This window comes from Haemorhous mexicanus, chromosome 28, assembly GCF_027477595.1.
Source record: "Haemorhous mexicanus isolate bHaeMex1 chromosome 28, bHaeMex1.pri, whole genome shotgun sequence".
Lineage (NCBI taxonomy): Eukaryota > Metazoa > Chordata > Aves > Passeriformes > Fringillidae > Haemorhous > Haemorhous mexicanus.
This window is the reverse complement of record NC_082368.1, coordinates 6390616-6403790: the sequence shown is the minus strand read 5'-3', so window position 1 is coordinate 6403790 and position 13175 is coordinate 6390616. Positions and strand designations below refer to the sequence as shown.

The following is a 13175-nucleotide window of genomic DNA, read 5'->3' as shown; positions in this document are numbered from 1 at the left end:
TTTGTGTTTTCTTTTATTCATTAATTTATATTTCTTTTATTCTGTTTATTTCCACTGCAGCTCCACCCCCCTCACTCTATTTCTTATTTAAAGTTTATTTTTTTTATTCTTTGGTACCTTAAATTCCCTCAAACACCTCAAAACCAAAGCAAGAATTATCATTATTAACATCACGATGATAATTCTTACTCTAATTATAATTTTTGGGCAGTTCTGCTGCTCCAGGCGCCTTTTTAATGAAAATTTTGAGGTATTTTAAATTTTTTCCCAACCCCGCAAATATTTACAGAACATTTACAGAGAATTTATTGAGATTTACAGAATATTTACAAAAATTCACAAATACTCACAATTATTTACATCCCAACCCCATGCACGAGTGGAGAAATGAAAAAGATCTCTCCCCAAAATGTGAATTTTTAATAGAAAAAGTGAATTTTTAGCCATATTTACACCGGGATAAAAATCTGAGCCACTCCCCCGCAATTCCCGAGGCATTTTTATCCCTTGCAAAAATATTCCTGAGTTTTTTGGCGGAGCTGCGGGGTCTGGAGGTTGCTGGATTTAAATATTTATATTTATATATTTATATTTGTACTCATATAGGATTCTTAATATATTTATACGATTTTAATATATATTTCTATGATTTTATATAGGATTATAAATATAAATATAAATATTCATTCCCAGCGCGCATCCCGGCTTTTTTTTTTTTCCAACTCCACCCTCAAATCACTTTAATTTTTTTTTTTTTTTAATAGAAAATACATTTTTAACCCCACCCGGAACTCCACGGGAATTCCATGGAAAACCTCCTGAAATCCGCTTTTCTCGCCCCGTTTTGGGGTTGTTTGGGGGGATTTTTTTGGGAATAACTGCTCGAAAATCCCAATATTTTGCCGAGGAAATTTCACGCTACTCTGCTCAGCGGGAGGGAGCGAAATAAACATCAAAAAAGCGATTTAACCCCAAAAAAAGCCCGCTAAAAAATCAAATTAAACAAACATCGCTTTTAGCACCAATTCGCCACTTCCAGAGAAAACGGCGCCCAGCCGATCTCAAACATTCCCGGCCTTTAAAATCCCCTTTTTCCCCCCTTTTCCCCTTATTTTCCCTTTTTTTGAGGCGCTGATGGAATTAAAAAATGGAATTAAAAACAGGAATAAATCCAGCAGGCCGCGTGTGAAGATTTTCCTTTCAATCCTTCCCTTTTCCCTCGCAGCAATTTTTAATTTTGAATCTTTTGTTGCTGCTGTTGTTTTTGGGCCTAAATTTTGCAGAAAAAATTAAGAATTTTCCAAGCAGGATCCCCGGGGAGAGCCGGGAATTTTATTTCCTGGGAAAAAAAAAATAAATAAAAGAGCCCAAGAAAAAAACCCAAAGAACCCCAAAATAGCTTTGATTTTTTTTTTTTTTTTTTTTTTTTTTAAAGTTCCCAAAGCAGAGATTTGGGGGCCTTCATGGGCTGGAAATCCCACCGGGAATTTCCAAAGGTTTGGAAAAGTTCAAGCAGGGGAGGGAGGGAAATTCCAGTCGGGATCAAATCCTTCCATCCCTGGTTTTCCCGGATTTTTTCCCCAGGATTCAAACCTTTTCCAGGGATGATTATCCCACAGATTCCTCACTTTCCCACCCCCCCACCACTTTTAAAAAATATTTTTTAGATTTCCACGGAGCGGCTTCGAGTCACTTCCCCTCCGCCTCTCCCCTTTCTCCCGACCTCCCGAAATTCCCGATTTTTTAAAGAAAGTTGGCGTTTCCTCCCTGCCCCTCCACCAGGAAAGCCCCGCTGGAAAACCGGCATTTTCCGGATTTTCCAAATTCGGAAAGGAATGGCACTTGTCCCTTTCCTGCGTTTTTTAACTGTTTTTTGCTGTTTTAATCCAATTTTTGTGGAGGAAAAAGGAGAAATGAGGTCTGGGGCTGGTTTTTTTGGAGTAGGGTCGGGAGGTCAGGGCGGCGGGAGCTCCTTCCCAGCTCGTTCCCAGTTTTCCCAGCTCGTTCCCAGTTTTCCCAGCAGCTGTTTCCTCCCCTTCCCGGGAATCCCCCCCTCGTTTCCAGAGCGCGCGGAGTTTTTGGGGAATTATTTGGGTTCCATCGCACGCTTTGACCTCACCCTAAAGCTCCTCCCAAACCCAACATCCCGCGGCCCCAATCGGCCCCAATCGGCCCCAAATCGACCCCAGTCAGCCCCAAAGAATCTCCAAATCGGACTCAAATCGGCCCAGATCAGGTCAAAATCAGCTCCAAATGAGTTCCAAGTCGGACCCAAATCAGCTCCAAATCGGACCCCAAATAGGCCCCAAATCGGCCCCAAATCGAGTCAAAATCAGCCCCAAATCAGCTCCAAATCAGCTCCAAATCAGCCCCAAACCGGCCCCAAATCAGCCCCAAATCAGCCCCAAACCGGCCCCAAATCCCCGCGCGGCTCCTCCGGGCAGCCCCTTCCCCACGCGGGCTGGGCTGACCCCGCTCCCATCCCGGGCACCTCCCCGATCCTGGAATTTCTCCTGCGCTCCTCAGGGATCCTCCAGGCTGGCGCAGCCGCGGAATTTGAGGCTGGGGGGCACGGGGATGGCGCTGCCCCCCAGGTGCCACCGCCACAGCGGGTGCGTCTTGGACAGCGCCCAGGAGTTTTTGCCGCCCAGCGACGAGGCCGGGCACAGGTCGCCGTCCTCGCCCACCACCAGCGAGGGCGTGCAGGGGAAGTTGCCCATCAGGCTGAAGGAATTCCGAGGCGGGCTGGCTTTGCAGGGAGCGTTGCCCTTCCTGGAATTCCTCCGGGGAGTTTTTGGCGGCCTGGCTCTGGGGGAGCCGCGCTGCCTCTCGGTGCCCCTGGCGAGCCGCCGCCTTTTGGCGTTGCCGTCCTGGCGGCCCCGCAGCGCCGCGGGGCTCTCGGTTCCTCCGCGGGGCTGCAGCCGCAGCTCCGCTCCCCGCCAGGGCTCCGGGCTGCCCCGGCCGTGCCGCAAACCTTTCCCGTCCACGTTGAACCCCTTGGCGTAGCACCACAGCTTGGACTGGCGGATTAGGCGGTCGAAATGCTCCGGCCGGGGCTCGCCGAGGGAAGCGGGGCTGGCCCGCAGCTCCGGGGCCGGTTCCGGGGAAGGCGCCGGCCCCGGGGAGGCTCCGCTGGGCCGCTCGAACGAGGAGCTTTTGTTCGACGCATCTTTGTGCAAATCCTTCCCTCCAGCGTCCCCAAAGCCGCGCTCCTTTTGTGGCGGGGCCCCCCCGGGGGTGCTGCTGCTCGGGGAGGGAGGGCGCGAGGAGGAGGAGGAAGAGGAGGAGGAGGAGGCGGGGGGGGCCTCTTGCCTCGCGTACAGCCCCGGCTGAGCCCCCGGCGCTGCGGCCGCGCTCAAACTTTCCAAAGTTGACGCTCGCAGGGTGCGGGCCCAGAGCTGCTGAGAGAGGAAGAGGAGCTCGGGGTCGGGGCGCAGCGCTTTGCTCGGGGGGGGCTCCGCCGGCTGCTCCTCCCCGAGCGGCTCCCGGGGGGGCTGGAAGCGGGGCAGGGCCGCCTGCCGGTACCGCGTGCTCTGCACCGAGTCCCCGCTGCACAGCGAGCTGCTCTCCGACTCCGAGGAGCTGCCCTCCTCGCTGCTGCACGAGCTGTCCCCTTCCTCCTCCTCCTCCTCTTCCTCCTCCTCTTCCTCCTCCTCCTCCGAGGAGTCGCTGGAGGTGGCGGGGCTGGACGCGGCGAGGTCCAGGCTGGAGTCCGAGTCGCTGGAGTAGCCGGCGGACGTTCCCTGGCGCTTGGAGGCGGGGAAGTCGCGGCACCGGCCCTTCCTGGCGGCCGCGGGCCCCGCTCCGTGCGGGAGCAGCCCCCGGGGCCAGCCCGGGCCCCGCCGGTGCCGGCCCGCGGGCAGCGGGAGCGCGCAGGGCTGCGCGGCCGCGGGGTGCAGCAGCGCCAGGTCTCGGGGGGAGCCGGCCAGGACCCCCGCAAAGAGCCCCCCCCGGGCGGGCTGGAGCTGCTGCGGGCCGGGGGGCGGCCCGGGGGCACCGCAGCAGCCGCCGGCTCTGCAGGGCGGAGGCCGCGGGCAGGGGAAGAACTCCCCGGGGCCCGGCAGCAGCAGCTGCTCCCTTCTCCTGCTCTTCCTCCTCCTCTTCCTCCGGCGGAGGCTCTTGCAGGAGGTGCAGAGAGCCTCCAGGTCCGCCTTGGAGATGAGCGAGCACTTCACGGCGCGCGTGGGCACCGAGTTGATGGCCTTGAGGGTCCGCAGCTCGGCCAGGTCGCAGCGGCGGCTCTTGATCTTTAAGGTTTCCATCTTCTTGCTGATGGTGGTCCTGGGGATGTCCTTGAACAGGTCGCTGAGCACCTGGGCCAGCGCGAACATCTGGGTGCCGTTGATCTGTAAGTAGCCCAAGTTGATCCCTTCGATCTGTTGGTAGCCGGCGTGGAAATGGCCCGGCCGGGCTGGCACGTTGTAGTCCATGGTGGCCGGAACGATCCCCAGGGTCCCCTCGCAGGTCAGGAACATCTTGCGAGTTGGGGTTTTTTTGGCTGGTTTTTTTTTCACTTTGTCCCTTTCAAAGAGGGGCAGGGAAAATCAGGAAAATCAGGACATTTGTGTTTCCACTCGCTGATCACACACATCCCTCCGGAGAGGGGCCAGAGGGGGAGGGGAGGTGAAAAAAAAAGCAAGGAAAAGAGGGGACAAAAAGCAAACAAACAAAAAAAAAAAAAAAAAACCAAAAAGCTGATTTCGCTTTCAAACGCTCCGGTCGAGGCTTGGCAAGATCTCCCGAACACCCAGATCCTGCTCGGGGCTCGGCTCCTCGTCTGCCCCCTCCCCGGCAAGGAAAAAAGAGAAAAAAATCAAGAAGTCAAACATCTCTCATCGCCCGGGCCGGCCCCGCACCCACCTCCGCCTCCCAAATAATCCCTTTTTTGGGGGGAGATCGGTGTAAATCACCCGAGAGCTGAGCGGACAAAGCTCGGGGGGCGCGGGGGGGTCCCGCATTCCCTCCGGGGACACCCCCGGGAACGCCCCCGGCTCCATCGGGTGTCCCCAAACCCCAAATTTCCCCCTCGCCCCCTCCCCAAACCCCGCGCACACAATGCCCCCCCCCCGCGCCGCTTCCCCCCTCCAAAAACCCCAAAAGAAAACCCCAAATCACCGAGGTTCCGAGGCGGCGGCGGCGCGGGCGCCTCCGCTTTGTTTCCGCGGTTTAAATGGATTTTTCGATGGTTTTTTGGGTTGGTTGAAGAGGTCGCTGCGCCTTCCCAAATGTGGATTCCTCTGGGATGGGTGTGTGGAGGAATATTTTTAATAAAGCGTGAAAAATGTTCCTTCTAGGCGGCTTGTTCGAAGTCATCGCCCCGGCCACAATTCATCCTGCAGCTTATTAATTAATTGCTAATTAATTGCATTTATTAGCTGGCGTCCACAGTAACAGCGGTGAAGAAAAAGAGAGTTAGGAGAGAGTTGTATTCTTCTTTTTTTCCTTTTTTTTTTTTTTTACTGGCACATCGTCTTTATTCACTTCTTGTCTTTTTTTTTCTCAGTTCGGATTCTTTGTTAAAAGGAAAAAAAAAAAAAGAAAAGAAAAAAGAAAAAAAAAGGAAAAGAAAAGGGGGAAAAAAGGAAAAGAAAAAATAAAATTAAAAAAGAAAAAAAAATGGGGAAAATACCCCCTCCCAAAAAACGGGGGGAAAAGGAAAATGAAAACTAGGGAGGGGCAAAGAAATTTAAAAAAAAAAGGGAAATAATAGAGGGGGAAAAGGGAATTCTCTCTCACACCCTGGAGCTGCTAAACTTTATTTCCAACTTTAAATCCCAAAGTTCCTTCGGTGTTCAGCAACTCTCCCGCGGTGTTTTCCCAAAAAAAACCCCACAAAAAATCCCGAAACGAAAAGAAACCCAAACAAAAAACCCCACAGCAACGCCAGGCTGCAGATTCCTCTCAGCAAAAGGGGGGAAAATGGGAAAAAATAATAAAAAATGTCCAATTTTAAGCGCTGGGCTCCGTTGTGGCGGGTTCCTCCGAACCTGAGGCCGCTGGAGCGGGGTCTGAGCTCCTGCTCAGGAGGCGAATTTTGGGGAAACTGTTCCCAGGGAAACCTTCCTGGGGGCAGGGAAGCGGCGGCTCCGCTCCCTCCCCAGCCCCTTTTTGTCTCCCGCATGAAAAGTTGGGTTTGTTCTTCTCCTTCTGGGTGTTTTTTTTTTGGGGTTGTTTGGTTTTGTTTTTTTTTTTAATTTCAATCTGAAATTTGATGATAATGATTTGTTGGAGCACGAGAGATCCCAAATTAGCAACGATCCCAGAGGAGGAGGAGGAGGAGGAGGAAAAGAGGAGGAGGAAAAGAGGAGGAGGAGGAGGAAGCGCATTCCTGAGCGAGCGTGTAAAAAAAGAAAAAAATTTTAAAAATTCAAAATAAATCCAATCGGCGAGCGGGGATCACCTGATCACTTTCCCGCTGATCCCAAAGGGATCCCTGCGGGATCTCCCCCTTTTTCCAGCACCCATGGGTGCTCCCCCGCCCCACCAAATCCCGATTTCCCAGCCCAATCCCCCCCATTCCCCCCGGGTTTGCAGGGGAGGGAATCTCCTAAAGGGAATTTTCCAGCCAAAAGCCCCAAATCCCTCTTTGTTCGGGAAAAGGGTTTGGGGGCCACCAGCATGAAAAATTCCCGAAATCTTCAGCGGCGCTGGAGCTTTTCTGGGAATGCTGGGGTTAAATTCCCTTCTCCACACCGAGCCAGAGCCATTTTACCTTTGGGCTGAGCTCGGCCGGGAGGGAGGAGCGGAGCGGGGAGGAAAATTCGGGAATTCTGCCCCTCCCAGGGGATCCCGACAGGCGCTGGGAAAACCCCAAATCCCAGGGAATTCTCCCCAAACTCCCCAGGGCGAATCTGGGGGAGCAGACGGAGCCCCCCGAGCGGAAGGGGGCTGGGGGATGAGTGGAGACGTCATTTCCCAGGAAATCTGGGAGCGCCAGGAGGGGACTTTTTGGGAAAAGGGTGAAATTCCACTCGGGATTCCACGTGGGGTGCGACTGTAGGGACGCGGTTTGGGACATGGAAATGCTTTCTATTTATAAATATATTAATTTTTAATTCGTGTATTCTATTTATGTAGCAGTGGGCAGGGCACAGCGGGAGGTGCTTCCCAAATAAACTCAGTTTTATCCCAAATAAACTCCTTTTAATATCAAATAAACTCGTTTTATCTCAAATTCCCGGCGTTCCTGCCCCGTCCCCTCCGTGTCCCCTTCACCTCCCGCGGTCAATGCGTGGCTCACTCTCAGCTGGGGTTTTTACTCTTTTGGGGTTTTTACTCTTTTGGGGTTTTTACTCTTTTGGGGTTTTTTATCTTTTGGGGTTTTTTACTCTTTTGGGGTTTTTTCAGGTCTGCAGATGGGAACAGCCAAGGATTGGGATGTTCCAGGGTCCCACCGAGGGATCCCTGGGGAGGAATTTTTTGGGGAATGAGCTCAGCCAGAAAACCTGGAAGTGTCTGTATTGGAATGTCCCAAAATCTGAATATGGGAATATTTGAATATGGGAATATCCGAATATGGGAATATCCGAATACCCAAATATCCCAATATCCGAATATGGGAATATCTGAATATCCCAATATCTGAATATCCCAATATCTGAATATCCCAATATCTGAATATGGGAATATCTGAATATGGGAATATCTGAATACCCAAATATCCCAAAATCCGAATATGGGAATATCTGAATATCCCAATATCTGAATACCCAAATATCCCAATATTCCAATATCTGAATATGGGAATATCCGAATACCCAAATATCCCAAAATTCGAATATGGGAATATCTGAATACCCAAATATCCCAATATCTGAATATGGGAATATCTGAATATCCCAATATCCGAATACCCAAATATCCCAATATCCCAATATCTGAATATTGGATTACCCAAATATTCCAATGTCCCAAAATTGGAAAATTGGATTACCCAAATATCCAGATATCTAAATATCCAAATATCTGAATACCCCAGTATCTGAAAATGGGAATATTGGAATATCTGAATATCCAAATATCCAAATGTCTGAATATCAGAATATTGGAATATTGCAATATCAAAACACTGGAATATCCAAATATCCAAATGTTTGAATATCTGAATATTCCGATATCCCAATATTGGGATATCCAAGTATTTGTGTTTATTAATGCATTTAATTGGGTATTTATTGGTGTGTGCATCTGGGTATTTCTGCGTTTCTGTATTTGTATATTTGTTAATACATTTATATATCTGTAAATGGATGTATTTGTATATTTTTTATTTTTATTTTTATATGCAATTTATTTTATAGATACATTTGTGCTTTTATACACTATTTATTTTATATGCATTTCTTCTCCTATATTTTTATGCATTTCTGTATTCACACATTTCCATCCAGCCCAATCCCTGCTCCCGCGGGGGAATTCCCAACCCTCCCAGGCCACAGAAAACACCTGAAATATTCCCGGGGTAATCCTTGCCTGGGAAATTCCCCCCTCGGCCGTTTGGATCCCGGGAAAGAGGAAATTCACGGAAATTGCCCCAAATCCGGGGGTGCCAGGACTCCCTTCCCACCCCCGAGGGAGATTGGGGATAAAAAAGGGGGAGAATTCCTGGTGGATACACGGATTTGCCAGGAAAACCCCAAAATATGGGATTAGAAATGAAATAGTCCCATCCCAAACGAATTATTCCCATTGTAGGGAATGGTTTTATCCGCTCCCTTTCCTTGTGGGAAGCTAGAAATGATCCCTAAAAAATTTGGGGTAGAATATAAAAGTTTGGGACAAAACAGAAAGATTTGGGATAAATTTAAAAATAAAGTTTAAACCCCCTCGGGCCGTTTTGAAACTGCAGAGAGTCTGGGGTCACCAAACCCTAAAAGGGTGGGAAAATCCCATTTTTTAGGGTGTTTTTTACCTTTTCCCAAGGATTTCCGGTGATGGAGGAGCTGATTCGGGATGTGAATGGATTCTCCCGAATTCCCGGGATTTTCCAGGGGATTGAGAGGGAGCAGCTGCTCGGTGACCCGCGGTGACCCCGCCGGCCCCAGAGCGACCCCGGCCCCACCCCGGAGCGCTCAGAAATGCAAAGTTGGAGTTTTGGGGAATTCGGGAAGAGCGGGGAGGGAGGGGGAGGGGTTTTGTTGTCCAAAATGGGGGTTTGGGGCTAAAAAAGGGAAAGTCCCATTGGGAGAGACTCGGCCCTAACAGGATTCCCTTGGGATGGGAAGCCTTGGAAAGGTTTTGATCCCAAACCCGATGGATTGGGGACAAAAAAGAGGGGAGTGGCTCTGCCTGGGAATGCTCAGAGATTCATCCCAAAATTCCTGGGCTTGCCCCAATTCCCCATTTTCCTTTTGGGGTGAAACAGGAGAATCCTGTGGGCAGATCCCTCTTTTTGGGGAAAAACTTGGAAATCCTATGGAAAGGCCCCTCCTTTCGGGGGGGAAGGTGGGAATCCTGGGAAAAGGTGTTTTATTTTAGGGGGAAAATGTGGGAATGCTGTGGGAAAGGCCATCGGTTCCTGTGAAAGGGGCATAGGAACCCATAAAATCCCATCCGATCCCATTGATCCCCATCCCACCCCATCCCGGGGTTATTTTACCCTCAAATAATCGGAATTTGGGATTTCCCGCTCCCCGGCGCTGCCGCCCTGTTCCCACACGGTGGCAATATCAGCCCGGCTGCTCCGGGAATTCCTAAAAAACTTTGGGAATTTTTCGCTGGAGGAGCTTCAGGCTGGATTTCAGGGACAATTCCTCCCCCGGAGGGCGCTGGAAAGGCGGCGCGGGAGGGAGAATTCCTGGGAATGTTCCGGATGTGGCACCTGGGGACACGCGGCCAGGAAAGGGTCGGGCTCGGGGGTCCTGGGGGGCCTTGCCAAGGGAGGAATTCCAGGATTTCGGGATTCCATGGAGCCTTTCAGAAGTGACAGGGGGTGACCCTGGGGGTCTCTCCCGCCCCATTCCCAATCCCAATCCCAAGAATTTGCCGTGGATCCCCTTGGAATGAGCCGCGAGCTGGACCCGGAGGGACCCTCGGGATCCAGAGGGGAAAATCCTGGAGAATCCTGGAAAATCCTCACCCAGGCCCCACACTGCCCTCCAGGGCGGCCGATCCAGAGGGGGACCCCGACCACCCCAAACCGTCCCTGCCCCCCTCCCGACCCCAAACTCGGAGGGGCCCCTTGGGCTGAGAACACGGAACAAAAACAAGGAATAAAAACGAGAAATAAAAACCAGGAATAAAATCCAGGAATAAAAACCAGGAATAAAAGCCGGGAATAAAAACCAGGAATTCAAGCAAGAGGGGGGAGCGAGGATAGAAAAGAGCACCAGAGCTCCAAATTGCGTCTCCATGGCAACGCCGGGCGATGCCGCGGCTCCGCCGCTCTCCTGGGGCCGGGCCGGCTCTTCCCGCCTTCCTCTCTCCTCTTCCCTCCTTCCCCCGGGTTTTCACCCCCTTTCCCCGGCTGAAATTTGCCTTGGTGACTCAGGCGGGCAGAGGGATCGGCGCCCTCTGTTTGTCCTCGGAGCTCTCCCCGGCCCTGCCTGGAGCTGGCTCCTTCCCAGGACGGAATTTTGGGGGGCTCCAGGAAGGACCCTCACCCCCCCCCGGGCTCTGCTCCCGGCCGCAGCTGGACCCCAAACGTGCCTTTAAAAACCCCAATCCCACAAAATGAAAGGGGGATCCAGGGGTCGGGATAAATCCCAGGCTCGGGAGGGACCCCAGGATCGGGAGGGCTCCGAGCCGCGGCTGTCGGGGGTCCCGCTCTGTCGCTGTCCCCGGGGTGACCCGGGTGGCCTCAGCGTGTCCCGGTGTCAGCTCGGGCCCTCGGCCCTGTGAGGAACGTTTCATCCCCACCCGAGAGCTCCATCCTCCTCTTTTTTCCTTTTTTTCCCTTTTTTCCGGCGGCGAGGTGTGAGCCGTGACTCAGCTCCCTCCTCCCGGCGCGGCTCGAGCTGCACGTCCCCGCCTCGGCTGGGCACGGAAGATCCCCCGAAGCCATCCAGCTCCCATCTCCGCAATTCCAGAGCTGTCCCCGTCCCTGTCCCTGTCCCTGCCCCTGTCCCTGCCCCTGTCCCTGTCCCTGTCCCTGTCCCTGTCCCTGTCCCTGTCCCTGCCCCTGTCCCTGTCCCTGTCCCTGTCCATGTCCCTGCCCCTGTCCCTGCCCCTGTCCCTGTCCCTGTCCCTGTCCCTGCCCCTGTCCCTGTCCCTGTCCCTGTCCATGTCCCTGCCCCTGTCCCTGTCCCTGTCCGTGTCCCTGTCCCTGCCCCTGTCCGTGTCCCTGTCCCTGCCCCCATCCCTGTCCCTGCCCCTGTCCCTGTCCCCGTCCCTGTCCCCGTCCCTGTCCCTGTCCCTGCCCCTGTCACTGTCCCTGTCCATGTCCCTGCTCCTGTCCCTGTCCCCGTCCCTGTCCCTGTCCCTGCCCCTGTCCCTGTCCCTGTCCATGTCCCTGCTCCTGTCCCTGTCCCTGTCCCCGTCCCTGTCCCTGCCCCTGTCCCTGTCCCTGTCCCTGTCCCTGTCCCTGTCCCTGTCCCTGTCCCTGCCCCTGTCCCTGCCCCGTCCCTGCCCCTGCCCCTGCCCCCGTCCCTGTCCCTGGTGTTTTGTCCCCAGTCCAGGTCCTGCTCAGGGATTGTGGCTCTTCCCGGGATGTTTTTCCTCCTCTCTGCTGCCCTTCCTCCTCCTCCTCCTCCTCCTCCTCCTCCTCCTCCTCCCAGTGGTGTTTTCCCCTCTCTCCCTGTCCCCGGACCTGTCCCCAGGAGTTGTCACCTGCTCGGCCCTGGTCCCTCACCCCTCCTGGGGACATCCCCCCCCACACTCTGGGGACACCTCCTGCAGTGGCCAGAGGTCCCATGGAGCCATGTCCAGGAAATCATGGAATTCTGGGGGGATTTAGGGATTGAAGTCTCACATGGAGCACAAAAAGGTGACAAATCTGGGGTGGAAAGGGACATTTGACCCTCCTGACCCCTTTCCTGTCCATCCTCTTCCTTCTTCTTCGTGCACCCACAATTCCCAAGGCAGGGAAATTTTATTCCCATTAAATTCCCATAAATTTCCCAATAAATGTCCTTTTATTTCCATAAAACTCTTCCTTCTGAGCCTCTGGAGAAGCCCCTGGAATCTTCCTGGAATTTGTGCTCCCCAAACCCCTGGGGCTGGGGAGTGACCACTGAATTGAAGCCATTCCCGTGTCCCTGCCGTGTCCTTGTCCCTGTCCCTGCTGTCACAGGGGTGTCCCGTGCCACCATCCAGGTGCGTTTTCCAACCTTTTGGCCTTTCCCAAAATGTCCCGAGGCTGTTTCAGGCATTTTGGGGGAATCGATTCCACGAGAAAAGGAGGGATCGAGCCCAGCGTGGCCAGCCCCAGTTTGGGGTCAGAGCAGGATTTCCTGTGGGATCATGGAAATCTCGGTCACCCCCCCAGCGCTGCTCCTTCCCCCGGGAAAATCCTCTTAGGGCCGTCGAGAGGAATCCCAAAGCCTTGGGGAGCAGCTGGGGTCCCTTCCCGGCTCTGTCCCCATTAATGGCTGGGTCTGTCCCCATTTGGGGCCAGGATTTGTCCCCATTTAGGGCCAGGATTTGTCCCCATTTAGGGCCAGGATTTTTTCCCAGTCATGACCAGGATTTCTCCCTACTTATGGCCCGGTTCTGACCAGCTCTGTCCCCATTTATGGACGGATTTTATCCCCATTAACGATCATTTAGGCCAGCCCCGTCCCCATTAATGCCCAGCCCCGTCCCCATTAATGCCCAGCCCTGACCCCATTAATGCCCAGTTCTGTCCCCATTAATGCCCAGTTCTGTCCCCATTAACGCCCAGTTCTGACCCCATCAATGCCCAGTTCTGACCCCATTAATTCCCAGCCCTGTCCCCATTAATTCCCAGTTCTGTCCCCATCAATGCCCAGCCCTGTCCCCATTAATGCCCAGCCCTGACCCCATTAATTCCCAGTTCTGACCCCATTAATTCCCAGCCCTGACCCCATTGATTCCCAGCCCTGTCCCCATTAATTCCCAGTTCTGACCCCATGGATTCCCAGACTCTGGGGCCCACCCCTGCAGTGGCCAAAACCCCACGGAGCAGTGCTGAGGAAATCATGGAATTCTGGGGGATTTAGGGATCAAGGTGTCACACGGAGCACAGAGAGGTGACAAATCCGGGGTGGAAAGGGACA

General features: G+C 53.3%; 1 protein-coding gene across 1 annotated transcript; it reads right to left on the bottom strand.

Moving 5' to 3' along the window:
* EPOP (elongin BC and polycomb repressive complex 2 associated protein) lies at positions 1-4774 on the bottom strand. Its single transcript, XM_059869131.1, has one exon. The coding sequence runs from the start codon at positions 4473-4475 to the stop codon at positions 2523-2525; it is 1953 nt and encodes a 650-aa protein (XP_059725114.1). The 5' UTR covers positions 4476-4774; the 3' UTR covers positions 1-2522.
* Positions 4775-13175: the final 8401 nt, after the last annotated feature.